The sequence below is a fragment of the Hesperophylax consimilis genome, chromosome 4, assembly GCF_061612785.1.
Source record: "Hesperophylax consimilis isolate HC1 chromosome 4, BYU_Hcon_1.0, whole genome shotgun sequence".
NCBI classification, from domain to species: Eukaryota; Metazoa; Arthropoda; class Insecta; order Trichoptera; family Limnephilidae; genus Hesperophylax; species Hesperophylax consimilis.
The window spans coordinates 27,773,090-27,791,356 of NC_142839.1; the positions used below are offsets into that span (position 1 = coordinate 27,773,090).

General features: G+C 31.4%; 1 protein-coding gene across 3 annotated transcripts in view; it reads right to left on the reverse strand.

The window, feature by feature from the left end:
- LOC149424497 (neural cell adhesion molecule 2-like) overlaps nucleotides 1-17,538 on the reverse strand; it is a 239,400-nt gene extending 221,862 nt beyond the window's left edge. For 2 of the 3 annotated variants that reach the window (XM_089631386.1, XM_089631383.1), the window contains exons 1-2: nucleotides 17,178-17,538; nucleotides 4,724-4,931 (exon numbers count right to left, since the gene is read on the reverse strand). In XM_089631386.1, coding sequence (XP_089487512.1) covers nucleotides 4,724-4,829 — 106 coding nt within the window. In that variant the 5' untranslated portion in view covers nucleotides 4,830-4,931; nucleotides 17,178-17,538. Of the gene's footprint in view, nucleotides 1-4,723; nucleotides 4,982-17,177 lie in introns of all 3 variants that reach the window. The other variant, XM_089631385.1, reaches the window with a different exon arrangement.
- Nucleotides 17,539-18,267: the final 729 nt, after the last annotated feature.

The window sequence follows — 18,267 nt, forward strand, 5'->3', positions numbered from 1 at the left end:
ATTTAGGGAACAAGAAAATTTATTTTTAGGCTTAACATACTATATTATGTGTAAAAGTTGACAAAGTATTTGAATGTAGGACGAATTAATATTAATTTCTTCTCATAAATCGTGTTATGTAAATATATAAAAATACAAAAAGTAAGCTCACGAATCGTATTAAAAAAGCCCTTCAGGCATCTAGCAAAGTCGCTTTTCCAGTCTTCGAGAGTTCTTAACCTCAAGCAAGGCAGTGAATTACACCTTCACGTAAACCCAGAACTAATGTATCAAAACCATCAATTTATATATAACCCATAGCAAAAACACAAGGGAGACTTTTGATACCGAAATATTCGACAACCTTTGCTCAAAGACACTGTATTCAACGCCTCATGCATACAACAAACTGCAACTGCAAAACATAGTAATAACTAATATATATTTCTTTAACAAAAACAAAACTGAATGTCTAGTGAGAAAAGATCGAAAGAAAATTGAAAACCTTGTGAGATAGAACTTATTTTACTATATGCGTTACAATTTATATTATTTTAATTATTTTTATATAACATTATCGTCACGCGTCGCATTATTAATCATATGTCTAAAAATGTAATGTTTTTTCTTCCTTTACACACTAGAATCTTTATTGATTCTTTTCCATTAATATTTACGTAAATTTAACATTTCCTAAATCAGTCATTAACGTGGCAATGAAATATTTTTATTATATATTCCTGTCACCTACCTCAGAATACTCGTAGGTCGCACTTAGTGAGATAGGTAATGTACAATTAATTGTTCCGTTTTATTGTATGAAATTGTAAAAATTATATTTCAAATAACTCCGATTTATCGGCACTGAACTGAACTAAAATATTATCTTATTTTTTTTTCTCATGAATATTTTATACCTGAACAATAAACAGTTTAAAGTAGGTATTTGTATACCACAATTCTTAATAAATCATAATGTTTCTTTTTCTGAGAAGGAAGTTTCATCATAGCTTGGCGAAGAAGCCTTCTTTGAAATTCACAATCAAACATTTTTCAGTAAATTTACTGATTTTCATTTATAAAATTTGTATTTGCCCTAGGGAACGTGGAAAAACATATCTAAAGAAAAAAAAATTAGAGGTAAACTCAACATATAAAAACAAATACGTAATATGTATTGCAAAAATAATGTAAGCCCTTGATAAAAACGAACGACGATAAATTAAGAAAAAAAGATGAGTTTATCGTTGAAATAATCGTCTTGTGACATATTTCTCAACTCGTCATTTCTCGTTGACAACATCCACTTGTAATATCAATAAGATTTAATATCTCGAGTATATTTCAATAGAAATAATGATGGCACGGTGAAGCGGGGTGCGGCAGTAGATATGGCATTTTGTAAGTTAATAATTTGGGTTATCTTGCGATTCTCGGCACTTGGAATTCAGGCTCTTAGGAAAAGTTTCAGCGCGCGAACAATGGGTATTTCAGTTAACATTCACTCGTATTTGAAGCCTATTGTTAAGGCGAAAGTATGTATGATTGCTGAAATGAACTGTAAACATTTCGAGTAATTTAATTTGGGACTGTGAATGTCGGAGCTTATAAAATTTCCCTTTGTCACTTTCTATGGAATTACTTTTTAAATTGAATTTTCTGGGGAACCTAGTTTGTGTTCAGTTTATGACAAGGATTTTACAAAATATTCATAAAACAGATTAAAAGGGTTTAGAAGTTAGTATGCACTAAATAGAAATTGAAATATTTTTATGCTAATTTTAGTGTAAGTATTTGTAAGTACTTGTTAGTGTAAGCAATTGATAACATTCGTGATAGGTAGAGTAATTTTTGAAAGGAGAAATTTTTAAAATTCAAATAAAATACTGATCTCTCCTTTCCTTAAAATTAGTCAAGGCGTCAAGGATATGTAAAATATATTCTTAACATATGATTTTAACATTGGAGTAAAAATGTACAGCCCATTCATTAGGAGTACTCAAGTGTTCATCTTAGATCCAATTACTTAGATTTCGATGAAAAACTGAGTTTGATATTAGATCAGGTGAATTGCGTTGATAACTAGTAAATTCAAAATTACTGCTTGAAGAAATAAGCACTCTCAAAACAATCTTCATAGTATAAAGGGATACTTGACTTACTTTTACCAGTGATTCCTGACATTATTTGGAGAAAAAAATTTTAACGAAATTTTGGTCTCCGGTTACATTTCGATGGTTTAAAAAAAAAACAGTATAAATTGGATAGATAGGGTCGATGTAAACGTTTGGGTGATTACACTGCTGAGTTAATAATGTAAACATGTGGAGGATTTAAATAAAATGTTTTTGAAAAAATCTATATAAAAATAAAAAAAACATAAAAGGCACTGGAAACCAAAATTTGTTTCACATTTACTCCAAATAATGCCAGGAATCGCTAGTTGAAGTAATTCAAATACTTCCCTTAAAATATCGTTACTTATCGTTTTTTGGATTTTTAGAAGTAGTAAAATAATCTTAAATTAAATTCCTAGGTATATAATTCTTAGATATAATTTTACAGACAAATAAAAATAATTATCTACAAAAAGTGTAACCCATTCAAACATAAATTAACAAAAGAAATTGCCGAACAAAACCAATTAGAATCCTGTAAATTAGTTTAAGAAGTTTTAAAAATTTGTTTTCCTTTTTAAAGTTACAAATTTTATTTTACCTACAAATAAAGATGTTTGCATTTGATTCTAAATGGAATAACAACTTATTAAACTATTTACTTTCCGGCTCTTGGTAAAATAATCGTATTCATAATATATTTTAAATATGAAAACTCTGGGTGAAATAAAATATTGCCTCTGATGAGAAATCATGTATCAAGTCACAGGTGTTGGAGGATTTTCACTGAAAAGGATTTCCGAGGAAGAGCACTTTTCTTTACGAAATCTCAATTTTCCGCCAAACAGGTGTGGATGGCGCTCAAAGGCGTCCCTTTTTAGTTTCATTTCACAAGTGCTAATAATGTATTTGCTATTTATATTTTGTATTCGCTTTATACGCAAGAAACAACTCGACACCTTTTCAATGTAGAAAATTACAGAGATCGACTAATTAACTAATTCCAAAGGAAACATCAAATCCGCCCATCGAGTAATGAGTCTGTGCTTATCAAAGGGAATTATTTTAATCTACAATCCTGTCGTCTGCCGAATGGCTGTGGAAATGAACAACATTATTTATTCACTCCGCAACACCCAATAATTTATCGTAGGTCATCCCTCAAATTACCCCTCAGGGATTTTATGTGATAGCTTACTGGGAACTGGTCAGTTTGTACTTTGTAGTTTTGATGAATGTACAAAATAGAAATGAATATTTTCATATTCTATCATGGCTCAATAACTCTCCAAAAACCTCAATTATTTAACTATTTCAAAAAAAGAATATTGATTTCATTGATTTAGATTTTAGAACGTGATTAGATTGGACACAAACATAAATTATAATGTTGCACCTGTAAATATTAAAAATTATAAGTTCCAAGAATACAATTATGGTAACACGTTGTATATCGCGAACAAATTCAGTTTGCCTATTATGACAGTGATTCTTGAGAATTACAACTATGTACTTTACATAGTGTATACTATTTAATATATCGACGGTATATTCCCATGTAATGTAATTGGGCCGGAAATCAAAACAATTAATTTCCTTTTTTTAAATTCGACTGTAAAAATTTTGCTAAAAGCATTGAAAATTATAAACGATCAATCATAAAATATTGTTATAAAATTCACAGTAATGTGACAAGACGATTAACAAAATCAGATTCAATAGAAATATAAAGGGAACAGAGAGTTGAATCGATGGATCAGATCATTTCATCATGTAAAAAGCCATTTTATCAACTTCTTCTTCTCAACTTTTATATTGATTAATTGCTTAAAACTATTCCTTTTGTATGAATGGAATATATTAACTATTCCTCGACTGCGAGTCTAAGGACTATCTACTAATGTGTGAATGACTTGATTTGTTTGTTACGCGGGACTTGATAATAAGTAATAAGTTAAAATTAACGAAATCATGGGAAACTATTGTATCCGTTTTGGAAAACTATAATTTAGATATTTTTAGATTACCTTTTCTGACACAATATCACGTAACAGACTTAACTTATTCATTCCTCATTATAAGTTGCGAGAATAACGTGTTGTTATCCAAGTACTGGCAGCATCCCGTGGAGCGGTAAGCACACGATGGAGCATCAATCATGTTGTTAGTAATCTCTTAGTGACCTGTCCAGAGTCCAGATGGAATGCTTAATCTCATCTACTCCGCAGAAAGCCACACAGAAGTGCACGATTAAATAACGGGGAAGGGAGAGAGAACAATATATTTTCACGAAAATTACGTGAATTATAATATCGCGAAAAAGTTTATTTCAGCTTGTAATCTGCAAGACTCCACCTGGATATCTTTTGGTTGACTAAGTTTCTTACATTATTTTGCATGCCGACTTACATTCGTTCAGGAAACGTCGTTGATCCAAATTATAATATTACCTTTGACGATGATTTGTTCTGAGTGGTTTTGAAAGGAGAGTAAAAGCTGTTGACTTAAGTCTTGAAGCTTTCAATTAATAAACAGCTGAAAGACGTTCATTTTAAATTTACAAAGACAGCCGTCAAATAATATTTCTTGCGGGTAAAGCTATATGAAATTCAAAATAAATTACTTACCATTCTTGTCCAGTAGTGTGGAGAAAATCGGTATGGTGAGATGACAGCAGACCGCAATAATCCAGGTAAAGATTGTCTTGCCAATATGTTTGTTTGATTTCCTCATGGTATTCAGTGTTGGCAGTCTCTTATGTCACAATCACTTGATAACGCGGTACACATTATATTATATCTTTCAACCCACGGGGATGCACTTTATTTTAGTTCACTTTCGTAAATAAAAAAAAACCATTTATTTAACATGTACTGTTCAATAAACTATAATAAAAAAAAAACAGAAGTTGTAAAATAATATTTTCCATTTCCCTTGTGTTTTGGTATAAGTTAAGTTTTGCATTACAACTATCACTATCTGAAATTTTAAAATATCGATAAATAAACTATCTGAACACTGCTAAAGTAATACTATTTTAGTAATGAAAAATAATGTAGACTCTAATCAACATTTGAGAAAATATTACTTATTTTCCCAAGATTATTAATTGTAATGACGTTGATTCTAAACAAATTAAAAAACAACTAATTTTGCAACTGTTATTGCTTTTGATTATTAGTTTCACAAATCTTACCAAAACAGTATATAATTATTTTGAAAAATATCAATATCGTAAGCATTTGAAGACTATTTAAACAGTTGAAGGAAGTACCATCTGTTCCGGTGGGTATTAATAATACTCAAATGTTAATTACAATGAACCTTTTCCCTTTCTGATAAAGCGCTAATTTTATATCGAATAACAGATGCATGCCGGAGGGTGCTTTTATAATATTTCTCATGGCTAAAAACAAACCCTCTCTGAAACAAAGCAAATATTTCCACAGCCTTTGCTCAACGAGATAGCAATCTATGTGAGATTAACTGAAAAGTTTCAGGCGTGAAAAGCGATATTATCGCTACACTGAGGCAATGTTTACCTTCTCATAGGCTCTACCAGCTATCCCCGCTTTACTTCACTAATGCTTTGAAAGAAAGTGACATTCAGAACGCTGAAGGCGGGGAGTCTCTCAGATGGGATAGGGGACTATTTGGATGCTTTATTGACGTGGTGATAGCATAATACGAATAGCTTCAGATCTTTTCATATTCAGCATTAATGAATAGCGTGCAAATTTTTCAAGTGATTTCAAGGTACAGCGTTTTATGTCTGCACTTTTTCAAAATAAGACCAATTGTCTGTATTTTTCAGCCCTTTCTCTCATTAAACATTGATTTAAATTGAATTTGTTGAAACGTATCATTAAGTAATTGTTGAATTAGATAGCCGGTTAAAAATCTACATAATTAAGCGTTTTGGGCAAAGATTAGTTTGTAAAAATGTTGAGGGTGAATCTGCTTCATTTAAATATCAAAATATATTAACTAATCCTGAAAGATATTAATAAAGTAAAACCAATTCTCAGATAAATGTGGTCGATATTTTCAACTGAAGAACATTTTTTTTTAAATATTAAGATTGTGAATGATGTAATTGAAACTACATTTAAAAAAAACTCACGTTAATGTTGATAGTTAAAAACCTAATAATAAATAGATTTTAAAAAACTTAAAAGTTACGCCATTTTTAAATTAAATTTATTAGATTGAATAAAATTTATTTCATGAACGTCCTCTTACATTTTCGGAGGAGGATTTAGTACTAGATATTGAAATAATATTTCAACCTGAAATTACGCTAAAATTAGAGAAATTGAATTTTGAATTATTCAGAAATACAAAAAATTCCACTATCATTTAATGACATTATATGTTCGTGATTACTTGCCTTCGTCATAATAAATCAATATTAAACTCAACGGTATAGGGAGATCACATGTCACGACTACAGAAATATCGAATTAATAAGTTAACAGAGTTAGCGCAGTTATTTGAAGATGTGCACTCACTTCTACGATTAACACATGAATGATCTAGTAACATAAATGGTATTTTTAGTTTTTTTTTTAATTATTCAAAATTTTTTTTTTGTATTTTAAAATTCCTTTTAAGTGTAATCATTGACCCTATGCTATATTGATCCTTTACTATTTATTAACCAGAGACGACATCTTCGGGTGGCGCGGTTAAAAAAATCTTGTTTTTTTTCACAGTACAGGATTAATGAATAAACATTAAGGGGTTTTGAAATTCTAAAAATAAAATAAAATCACTCTTGACTAGTGTGCACATTACTATGTTATATTTGATTTCTGTTTTGAACGATTTGAGCACTACATACAACACGACGAACGTGTAAAGCGATTAGATTTTGGCTACCGGTATATTTGAGGTAGGAATTGCTGATTGATTTTGTTAAAAACATATCTTTCTTGATTCCTGATTTCAATAACTGATCTGATCTCATAAGGATTTTTTACTATTGAAGAAAATACTAGCGATTCACAAACGAAAATTTGAACCAGAAAAATCAGAAAAAAATACGGACGCAATTGGGACTCGAATCTTAGGACCTACGCTTTGCCGGAGCGCAGCTCTAACAACTGCGCTAATCCATCACTATTTCCTTCAGTCATATCATAATTCGAATACGAACTACCGACGATATTTTATTTCTTAACGAATATTTTTTATTGGCTGCTACCTTTATAAAAATGATTCATTTTACCGATTCCGATTAATAATAAACAGAGATTACTTCAGTAAGCCCTCGTTCTTTATCAGTTCATAAAACGAATCATTTCAAAAAGCGCACATTTGAAGGTGTTTGTGCCATAGACATACAAATTGATAGACTTGCAATAACACGAAATCTGTAAAAACACGTGACCATATATTTTGCACTTGACTTGCGATTTGTATTTATGTTTTTGCTAAATTTGTCGAAGTCCGCTGTACGCTTTTGCTCTTTAAAAAAACAAAACTCGATTTTAACTTGTCTATCTAATATTTACAAGTATTTATGTCGGAAGTTTAAGTCGCACATGCAAAAAATAGGTTTTAATGGTTTAGTTTAGGTTATTTTAATAATTTATGCGTATTTCCTAACCTGAGAACTTAACTTTGGTTAAAAAAAAAGAAACTTTAATGCATCTTCTACAATCTCTCACCACATAAATAGTTATGTATTGTGGTTATTAAGTTGAAACCAAGTGTTATTTCTATATTTTTTGCGTACTAAGCGTGCAGCAGATTTGTCAAGTTTTTTAAGTTACCATGAATTTGCGCGACATGGCAAAAAGGACTGTAAATTTATAAGCAAATTTTATTTTCGAGCACTGAATAGTGATATTACAAAGTGAGTTGCCTGTTAGATTCATTAATTGACAAATCACACAAAGGAAGATACTTTCCCTTTATTCGATTAACTGGTCTATCAATTCGAATGTCTATGGTTTGTGCACACCTATAATTGTTCAAATTGGAAGTTTGGAACACCCGCCCAAAGTCTCTTCTTATCCCAAATTAGTCCTACGGTAATATAGTACACCATTAAACAAGCAAGCATTAGAATGATTCTACTGTACCTGTGCATCATCATTCATTCGCCATTCATTAGCTTAATTTATAATCAAAGCCAATCGAATCAAGTTTTTTCATAGTGGAATGGATTATTCCATTTGATTGATAATTTGTTTATTATTGGTTTCAGACATCAACGGATAACCAAAGTATTATTTTCTGTATATGTAAATAGTTTGTATGACAAATTCGATCGTATCTCCAATAAAGTTATACCGTGCATAAATTCAATACAAACCATTTTCCCTCTATAATTTTATTTTTATTTTTAACCAACATACTTTTTAATGGCTAAATTTCACCATCTACACGGATATGAGTTCACTATTCGCTAAAGTGAACCTCACCCACAACTCCAAATCTTTCACACCGAGCTGCCCTTTGGTGTATGGGTGGACTTTCAAGTATCAGTTAATACGTAAAATTACAAGTTAGTGGCTGAGTTGAGAAATTTGATTTGTTTCCACTCAGGTATTTGGGTTCAATTCCTCTCATAGCCATATCCTCCATCATCGCACAAGCAATACATTCTGCTTATAATTATGGCAGAATTTAAATTTTATCATGTTATTAATCTGAGAATGTTTTTTTAATTATTTTTTTTATTATTATTTTTTTTTTTTAATTAATTTTAAAGGTTTTTTAAACATATCTTTTTGAATCTCTCTTTTGTTTTCGGTAATGAATGAATGCAAATTTCGGAAGCAGAAATTAACCCAATTTCCGATACACGATTACAGGCAGATAGAATAGTTGTCGATAACAAGTCAATCTATAAACTTAGAACAATCACAATCCATGCGGACGTATACGCATTTCTCTGAAATAGGATGAAATTACAGCAATTAATATACGAAATAAAGTTCAGTCTCACCCAATCGGTATTTGGCGAGGTTAGTAGAGTTGTCGACTCCAGTTTCTGGTCAGGAATGTTCAATTTTTAGTCAAACCAAATATTTTATTATTTTTTTAAAGATATTTTACCATATATGTATTATAGTTTTTTTCTTCATAAATATTTTAAAATTTATGTACATGTTGCCATATATATTTATTATTTACCTCTTAATTGCGCCTACCAATAAATAATATATAAAGTAATTAATTAACAAATAAACAATATAAAATCGAAAGGAAATACTAAAAAATAAACGAGAAACAACACTGGAAGTAATTTCGATAGTGGAATCAGTTTGGTTCTGGGAATTTCGGTTTATTTTATATGGGACACATTCAAATTTAACAGGTGAATCAAAATGGCATTAAAACGGTTTAGGTTGGACAATTCGAGACTTAATTGGGGGCCGAACACAATTTGGGCTGATTGCCTGATGAAACCGGTACGAAAACATCGGATTATATTGGCGGTGTGTGTATTTTACAATTATCCGATAGGAATAATTAAAAAGAATGAACACAATTGGTTTAAGAATTGATTTAATTTGTAGAAAATCAACTCGGAAATTCAAAGTTAATTAAAAAATTATCTTATGATAAGGGTTCTGAAAACAAATATGTGAGGAGCAAATTCGAATTTCCGATAAAATTTCGGTTTAATATTAATTAATATGTCACGTTTTTCGTCTTTATAGTACCTACCCTTACTAGAAATTTTATTCTCTGCTCTTTAACCTTTCAGGCTATTTTTTTCGGTTTTGGGAATAAACAGTAATTATCCTAAGAGTTCATTTGTTCGCTTTTGGGAACAGCTTATATGGTGTCATAGAAATAGTTGTGTCTTCCTTGCTGTTATGACGAATAGTACAATTTAAACAGTGTTAGAAAGAGAAAACACCACGCTTTGTATTCAATTTTAGATCTTAACCACAAAAGTACTAACACCTGTATGAAACTAATGAAATAAAATAAAACTAATAAAATAAAATGAAACTTATTGAAAATTTATGAAACTTTGTTGATTTTTAAATTTTTTTTGTATGAAACTGCAAAAACGTGACATGATAGTAATGTTTATAATATGGTTTCTATAATAATATGCATTTTAATTATGTTTTATTATTGTTATTCTTACATAAATCATGTAGAACAACCATAATAAGAGCATTGTGATTTTTTTTTTAATAGAATAAAGTTTTTTTTTTATAAATTATTTTAGTTCAATGTTTCGACAAAAATACGTGAGGTGAGCAATTTTTAAAAAACTTTTTTTAAATTTGCATTTATAATTTTTAAGGTATCAAAAATTTATGTTCATTTCTAATACAATTTGAAAGCATATTTCATCACCTCTCCAAACAAGTTTTTCAGAACGTCGACGTTAAAATTCAGACAAAAAAGAAAATTTAACCACATCAGCCCGAGTTTCAACAATATTTTTCTAATTTAAAGTAAGTAATAATAGTTTTATTGACGAATTGTAGAAAAAATGATTTTTAATTTTTTTAATGTGAAACCGCATAAGAGTCCCAACCGCTCCCAACCGTCTGGAGCCAGTGAGACTGTGGCATTTTGAATTGGGGTATGTTGTGAGACTGTAGGTAGTAAAAAGGGAAGGAGATGGGGTAGATGAAGGTGGGGAAGTACCTGGATATTCAAAACTTGTCACCAAATACGGCCAAAGCCATTTCAACGAACGTTTCAATTCTAAATGGTGGTCTAAAACTAAGGTGATACTACAGTATCTTACACTCTGGAAGGTGCCGCAAATATACTATATATTATTCTAAACTATATATTATTCTAAAAAACACAAATTAATCAAATAAAATTTATTTGCGCACGCCGGGATTTGAACCCGCGACGTTCCAGATTGCGAGTCGAGGGCCTTATCCATCGACCACGGAGGCCGTAATCGTTATTTAAAAAATAATATTGGTTACTTAAAAAAACTCTATAGCTCTTGACGGAAATCGTAATGAGAGTTAAAAAAAATTAATTGTTTTTTAACATTCAGGCAGAAAAAGCTGAGCATATTCATAAAAGCTTAGCGTTCTTCATAATATTCTATAAAAGATTACTTTCTACAGTTCAGATTTAAAAAAAGTTTGTACCAAAAAATAAGAAAATATATGTAGGTACTAACTAACTAATTGCACTAACCTCCCCACATCCTGGAATAAATATTATTATTATTTTTATTATATGTAACTGAAAATATATATCGTGAGACGTTATTACTTAACGTCTGTAACTGATACAAATAATTAACGAATGTTATGTATTATTTTCTATTCTAGTATTGTCTGTGACACTCAGAAAATAGCATGTCAGCGCGATGATACAACGCAGACAGTGATGATATTATATGAAATGAATACATTAATTATTAATAATGATTTCATTATGACAAATAATAACGTGTAATTATGAGTGTGTGTTTTTAACAAGCCGCGATGTTTTGTTACGATATTCAATATAATTTTCACTAAAAACACTTTTGTAAGGTAAAGATAATGTTAATTAATTATTTTATTTGAAAAACTGTCCGAAGCCGGTAAGACTACGACATGTGTCATGTGACTAAAAGAGTGAAAAGCTTTGGAGTAAAAGAAGAATATGTGGAAGGGTGAGGTTAGGAAGTATCTGGATATTTAGATTTGGTCAACAAACATGACTTATGCCATACAAGGAACTTTTCGGTTGTGAATTGTGGTCTTTCACCAGGGCATTACTGAGATTAATGGCTTGTAGTAAGGCTTGTATACTTGTAGTAAGGCATTATCTTACTACAAATAATAATAGCGGTTTGTGTGCATCACTATTTAAAATTATAGCTGGAGTCATTTTGTTGTTTTATGTTGGTGCTGATATTAATGAGGATTATTGCACATTGCAAAAAAATTGCTTTATCCGTCAAAATTATTGTTGGGAAAGATGTTGGCAGTCAATGCTGTAGAACAAGACACGTTTACAATGTAAAATAACGATCTCCTGCAATAACTACGACAAAATTGAATAGACTTAAAATAAAAAACGCAAAATTGTTTGTTTATAATAATTGCGTTTCAAATAGCAACATTACTGGTTTTGGGTAGATGTAAACAGAAACGCACATAATATATAACAGAGCGAGACGGAAATAGATTTTGTCCCATCGATATTGTCATTAAAGGCAGTCTACAACAATAGGCAATAAAAAAATTCTTTTTTGAATCTGTGTTACAGATTTTTAATAAGCAAAACGGCTACTATTTGGTAAAAATCACAATTTGCATTTAATATGAAGAAATGTTCTATACAAATTTCTGAAAACAGTGGTATAAAAATTATTTCAGGGTAAAAATCGTCGTACTGTTTTTAATTTTTTTTTACGAAAACGGCAGTAATACTAGGCATTAAGCGTTTCATGAGCAAAAACACAGTAAAGGTGAGACATACATTGTATTTTTGAGAATTATACTCAATATGCTATATTTTTGACAAACAATTTTGGACTACGCGTAGCAAAGTCCTATTTTAAGTAGACCATTTGGCATCTGTCCCTAAATTTGTTTGTACATTTCGTTTCCGTTTCAAGGCGGTGGCCGTGTTTGATACTGTTTTTTTACCCCGCCAGAGTTCGCTTGGGTTTGGATTCTTCTACGAGATATCAAATCGGAATAATCAATATTTTGGTTCTACCTATCAGAAGAATGTTTGAAAAGAGAATTGTCTTTGAGATTATAATGTTTCTTTGGCCAAATAGAATAATTCCTTATTTGAAATAATATTACAAATCATGGTTTTTATATTTAAAACCAAGCATTTTGAATATAGCAAAATAATCCGAAAAATTCATCTAAAAAAGTTAATTTTTGATTATATTAGGTTGATAAACAAGAAAGCTCTCGTATCTCAGAATACGACTTGCATGAAGCTGTTTTCTATTTGCTTATGAAGGCTGAGTACAATAATTTATATAACTTTAAAATAAATATATAAACTTACATTTATGAAAATATATGAAAAATACATTTACACTTATTGCCTAATATGACTATTGCAACATTAAGGCCCACACAAACTTGCCTACAAGAAATTGCCATAAAAACTTGCTCGTTCACCAGATCCTCAAAGAAAGAGACCTATAAAATGGTCCATACGTTTTTACCAAAACTCAGGTCAACCGTTAACTGAAAAACTTAACATCTTAACAGAAGAATTTGTGGCTGAGTTGACATCGAGTCTGGGTTCCACCGTGAGTTTGACATAGCAAGCAAAATTTTCCGCTTACTGGGGTGGCAGTAGGAGAGTAGTAAATTATTGTTAGGTTATTCGTAACCCGGGAATGTTCGTATTTCTTAAAAAAAAAATAAGGCTGATTTCTGATTCTGATTTGAAGTCTATTGTTGTAAGAAAATACATTTTTCAGATTCGAATGGTAAAATGTGTTACGTAACCAGAATGTATTCTCTCACAAGTCTTGAACTTCGATTCACTTTGGAAGAATGAAGTCTAAAAGATGTAGTTAGTATTTGGATCAGTTTGCATAAACTGTGAAAATAGTTGTTGTAACCAATTGGACAATTGGAGAGCATAACATGATTTCCGTAGGTACACGGTAATTTAAAATCAATAATTTATTATTATTATTATTATTAGAAAAAGGCCTCCAATTTATTAAATTCATTCTCAAATACGATATTACAAATTTAAAATTAACACGAAATTTCAATGAATACAATGTGACGTTGAGTAGATACTAGAATTGAAAACTTATTTCAGCTTTATTTCGTGAAAATTGTTTTTATTTCCAAGAGTACTCAAACTAACTGAGGTATAATGAGTTTGAGTACTCCTGTTATCATCTTGGAAAAGATTACCATTCAGGTTCGAAACGTTACACACTTCTTTTAACGGATCAACTGTGTTTGGTCTTATGCTATGAATAGTCAAGGGTTTCTTAATCTTTTCCCCGTCTCTTAATCCTCCCTAATCCCTCCATTCTCACAATTACAGTACTTGGGGATGCCATAGTTCTACCGATTTTAGGTATTTGGGATCCCTGGTGTTCACATTAAAAAAATAATCGAACATCAACATTTTAAAGATCATGGTTTAGTTGTAGTTGAGTGAGAACCCACAGTGTATCAATTACTGTAAGTAGTCAAATTTTATATTGTGTACACGAACGTAAAAAGTAGCACTTGAGTTAATTCGTGAGAATGATTTTTATATTCGATATGCCCAATTGAACGTCAATTCTACCAGTGAAAAAAATCATCAAAATTGAGATATTCACACTAGTCTCCCATAAAATCCATTCACACTCAAGGGTGCGTTTTTGTTCGGATCCTTTAGTGGCGCGGATCATCTTTAACGCGAAAAATCTGAATAATGTTTTCCACATGCGTGGGAAATATTACAGATACAGACTCGATCCGGCGCTATCGCATTATGGAGACTATTTATCATAGTCGTTCCTGTTTCTGATAACCACCCCCGTCACACTCGCGGTTCGCGAGCCCACTAACCCAAGCGTCAGGGCGGGACATAGGCCTGCATCTATCTGGCAATTGAATATACAGTGTATTTTTTTAATACATATGGAACTGTCATATTAAGGGACGCTGTTTTAAGGGTTTTGTCGGGGAAGGGTATTGGTGAACCAGAGCTTTGAAGAGAAGACATTTTGACGAGTTAAAAAAGACACATATTTTCGTAGTTGTGTTGTTGCAAATAATGTCGATCTGTAAACTAAAATGTCAACTGGGCATCGTTGTTTGGCATGCGTTTGAATTATCTCCGTCGGGCACCGGTACCGAATGGGGATCAATGACAATACCTATTAAGCCTTTTTATGCGTCGTTATCATAATCGTAAACCTGGTCGTTCCCTTGGTTTACAGTCAATTCACCCTTGTATATCGTTTGTTATAAGATGTTTGGAAATTTTTCATTATTTAGGGTTTGTATGTCTATGTACCTTTTTATCATTCCTTGAGTATTTTGAGCTTAAACCATAATATTTGTTCCATATTTTGTATTTCAAAAATTATAGTAAATATTTAAGAAAAAAAGTGTTGAAATTTGACCAAAGTCCCGTTCCAAACTTGCCCTCAATGGATGTTTTAATCAATAATAAATTCTATAAGTGATTTGCACCATCAATTTTTCCAGAAATTATAACTGGGAAATAACTAGATTCAATTCTCACAAACATTTCAAGAGCTTGTTAAAAATAAATTAAGGTTATATTAGTAAAAGACATTAATTTTGTAACTTGCCATATTAACCAAATATATTAAACAGCAGTTGTCTCGATGAATATTATTTGTTATATCATCAGTTAAGTTTTCTTTAGTCTCTGTAAATTTTCAATCGGAAAAAACATTTCGTTCCAGATCGGGGAAAGATATCGCCAACTCCCCGTGAAATATGTCGAACACAGTTCGGTCCCGGTCTTTAATAACGGCCCAGCCTCGGTTCTATGGATGACGAATCCCAGCGATAAAAGAAAACTGAGTGAGAAGTCAAAGGGTACAAAGGGAGGAGAGGCAAAGGCATTCGGATAACGCATTGAGATAAGATTGAACCAATTGCGTCCCTTTCACAGAGCATTATGATTGGATGTCAGCATTCAAATGTGTACTTCTTCTTTGTGCTGTTTCGGAACATCCCCAAGATGAGAATAATATATTGTCTCATTTTTATATAAATCACGTGGATTTTGCTATCGTACCGGAGGCGTTGAAAGCATATAATGAAATCTGAATAATTGATTTAATTTGTTGGTCTTGATTACGTTTATCTGTTTCCAGAAATTATTATTTATTTTGATGCCAGAGAGATCTTTAATTGAATTAACAAATTTGGCTCATAAATTCTGTTCATTTTGACTCGTTCCTTTAATCCGTAAAATATTTTTAGAAATGCTAGACGGCTTTAAGAATTGTATCATTAAATTATGTTAAAAATTTATGATTCTTTCCATGCCATCAGAAATTTATTATTTGTGTTCTCTATTGAACAACAAAAATGATAGTTTATTTTATTTGCTTTGAAGTTTTTGATCCATTTATCACTCGAAAGTACTTAGTAATTTATTCTATTTAGCTCGCGTTGAATTGCTAAAGAGCGTAGGTTTGATCACTGTCATTAGCTAAATAAAATAATAAGTGCTTTTCATTTTTGTCTACTGATAACAATATTTTTCACATGCTGTAATATGAATTGTTGGCCTAAAGAGCTAATGGCAAATAGCGTGCCGTATGCCATTTCGGTGATGTTTTAAAACGTCAGAAAGATAAGGGAACGGAAGCATGAATTTAAATGTGTAATTGCAGGCCCAAGCCGCATTCGGGTAGCGAAATATATGAAAAATACGTATTCATGTATGCTAGGTACTTCATCATAACCATAGTTGGATGATAGCTCCCGCAAAGCGAGCCTTTTAAATTGATGATATGCGTTCTGCAAAAAATAAAAACGGGAATATGAAAAAAAGTACCGGTTCGGTCGGATGATTTTCACCCGCTCTTCAAATAGGCTCTGTCTTTGATAGTTTCCTTTGATGTTGGAAACGTAAACATTTTTCAAAATCTCATTTTGTTAACGTAATTTTATTTAACATTCCGATTTAATTTCTAAAAAGCGAAATCAGCAGAAAATGTCGAGAAACACTTAATCCTGACTCAACTATAAAGTCAAATAGATTTAATCTATCAACACCAGTTATTATTATTATAGCCTTTTCTTTAATGAAAGCTGTTGGACTAAAATTTAAAATTAACTTAATGATTTAAATTTTAATTTATCTTCTCATTAAAGCTGTTGAAAATCTAACACAAAATTAAATAGAATTCGTGGAAATATGGTAAAATATTTTGATCCAACTTTTTATTTGCATTTATCAAAATTATAGTTTTACGTATTATGTTTCCGAACCAAATCTTATTTCTTAAGTAATGTTGATTTTCCTCAACAGTAGATTAATGTACAAAATCAAAATATTAAACAAAAAGTTATGTAATCACATTTGGAATTAAACCAGGTTCAAGCAAAGAAAATAAGTCTCAAGATTTACAATCAAAATAAAATTACAACATAAAATACTTACTTATTTAAGACCTTAAAACTTAACTGAGAAAACTTTTCTTATTTAAACAACGCTTTCACTGAAAATGAAAGTTTTGATAATTCATAAAGTAAACGAATACAAACGTTTATTCACAGGTGACACTTCAAAACTCCCACCGAACAGTGCAATTAAAAAACAGCGTTTGCGCGTGCCAAAAATTCTCATTTTTATTCGCGATAACAAGCATTATTTGTAATCGGATCACGCGTCCGTATTGGTATAGTTCCGGCCCGATGCGTATATATCCTGAAACCCTCGCTCGAGAAACAGTCGAAAGCTCGGGAGATGTGAAAGCTGTGAAAGCTCGGCGCGACTGCGGACGGACGTTACCGCTACGAAGTTGTACGCGATACTAGAGAGGGTGGTTGACGGAGAAGCCTACCAGGCTGGCAGAGTGGCTGTACGGTGTACGCTGTGCGCTATCCGCTCTATGGCTGTATGGCTGTATGGGCAGGCGCACGCCCAGTGAGGCCTGTACTGAGATGGCTCCGTATGCGGGGAAAGTTTTCATTATTCACGTGATGGATCTTATGGTTTGATGATGACAAGTCGTCTCGCGTGCCTACCTGACTGAGTAGCTAATGATTTATCATTTATATAGTATATGGGCCAGCATTGTTTTGAGAGGTAATGGACAATATGATGGCAGCTCATTAATTAGACCATGAATAAATAAGTAGTACGCCAGCGTTAGAACCTTCAATGTATATCTAATTGAGTTGCTTTCATTTGAGCGAATTTGAGATGCCAGCTGCATGGAGGAAAATAGCACATTTCATATACGTACCATTCATTAATTATTATTCAATTTAACATTATTAGCATATAAAAGTGACCGTTTAAAATTGTATTTCTTACACCATATTAAACATAAAAACCGTACTTGATTTTTCAATGAGAAAAAATGCACACAAATTTTTTTTTTAGTTACTTTTTAAAAACAATGTTTATTGTCGTTTGAGAATTTTGCAAAATAAATAGTATTTTGATAACTATTTAACCAATATATGTAACTTTTCCACAAGGATGGGACGCCAAACTCTCTTTTTATATGGCGCAACTTACTATT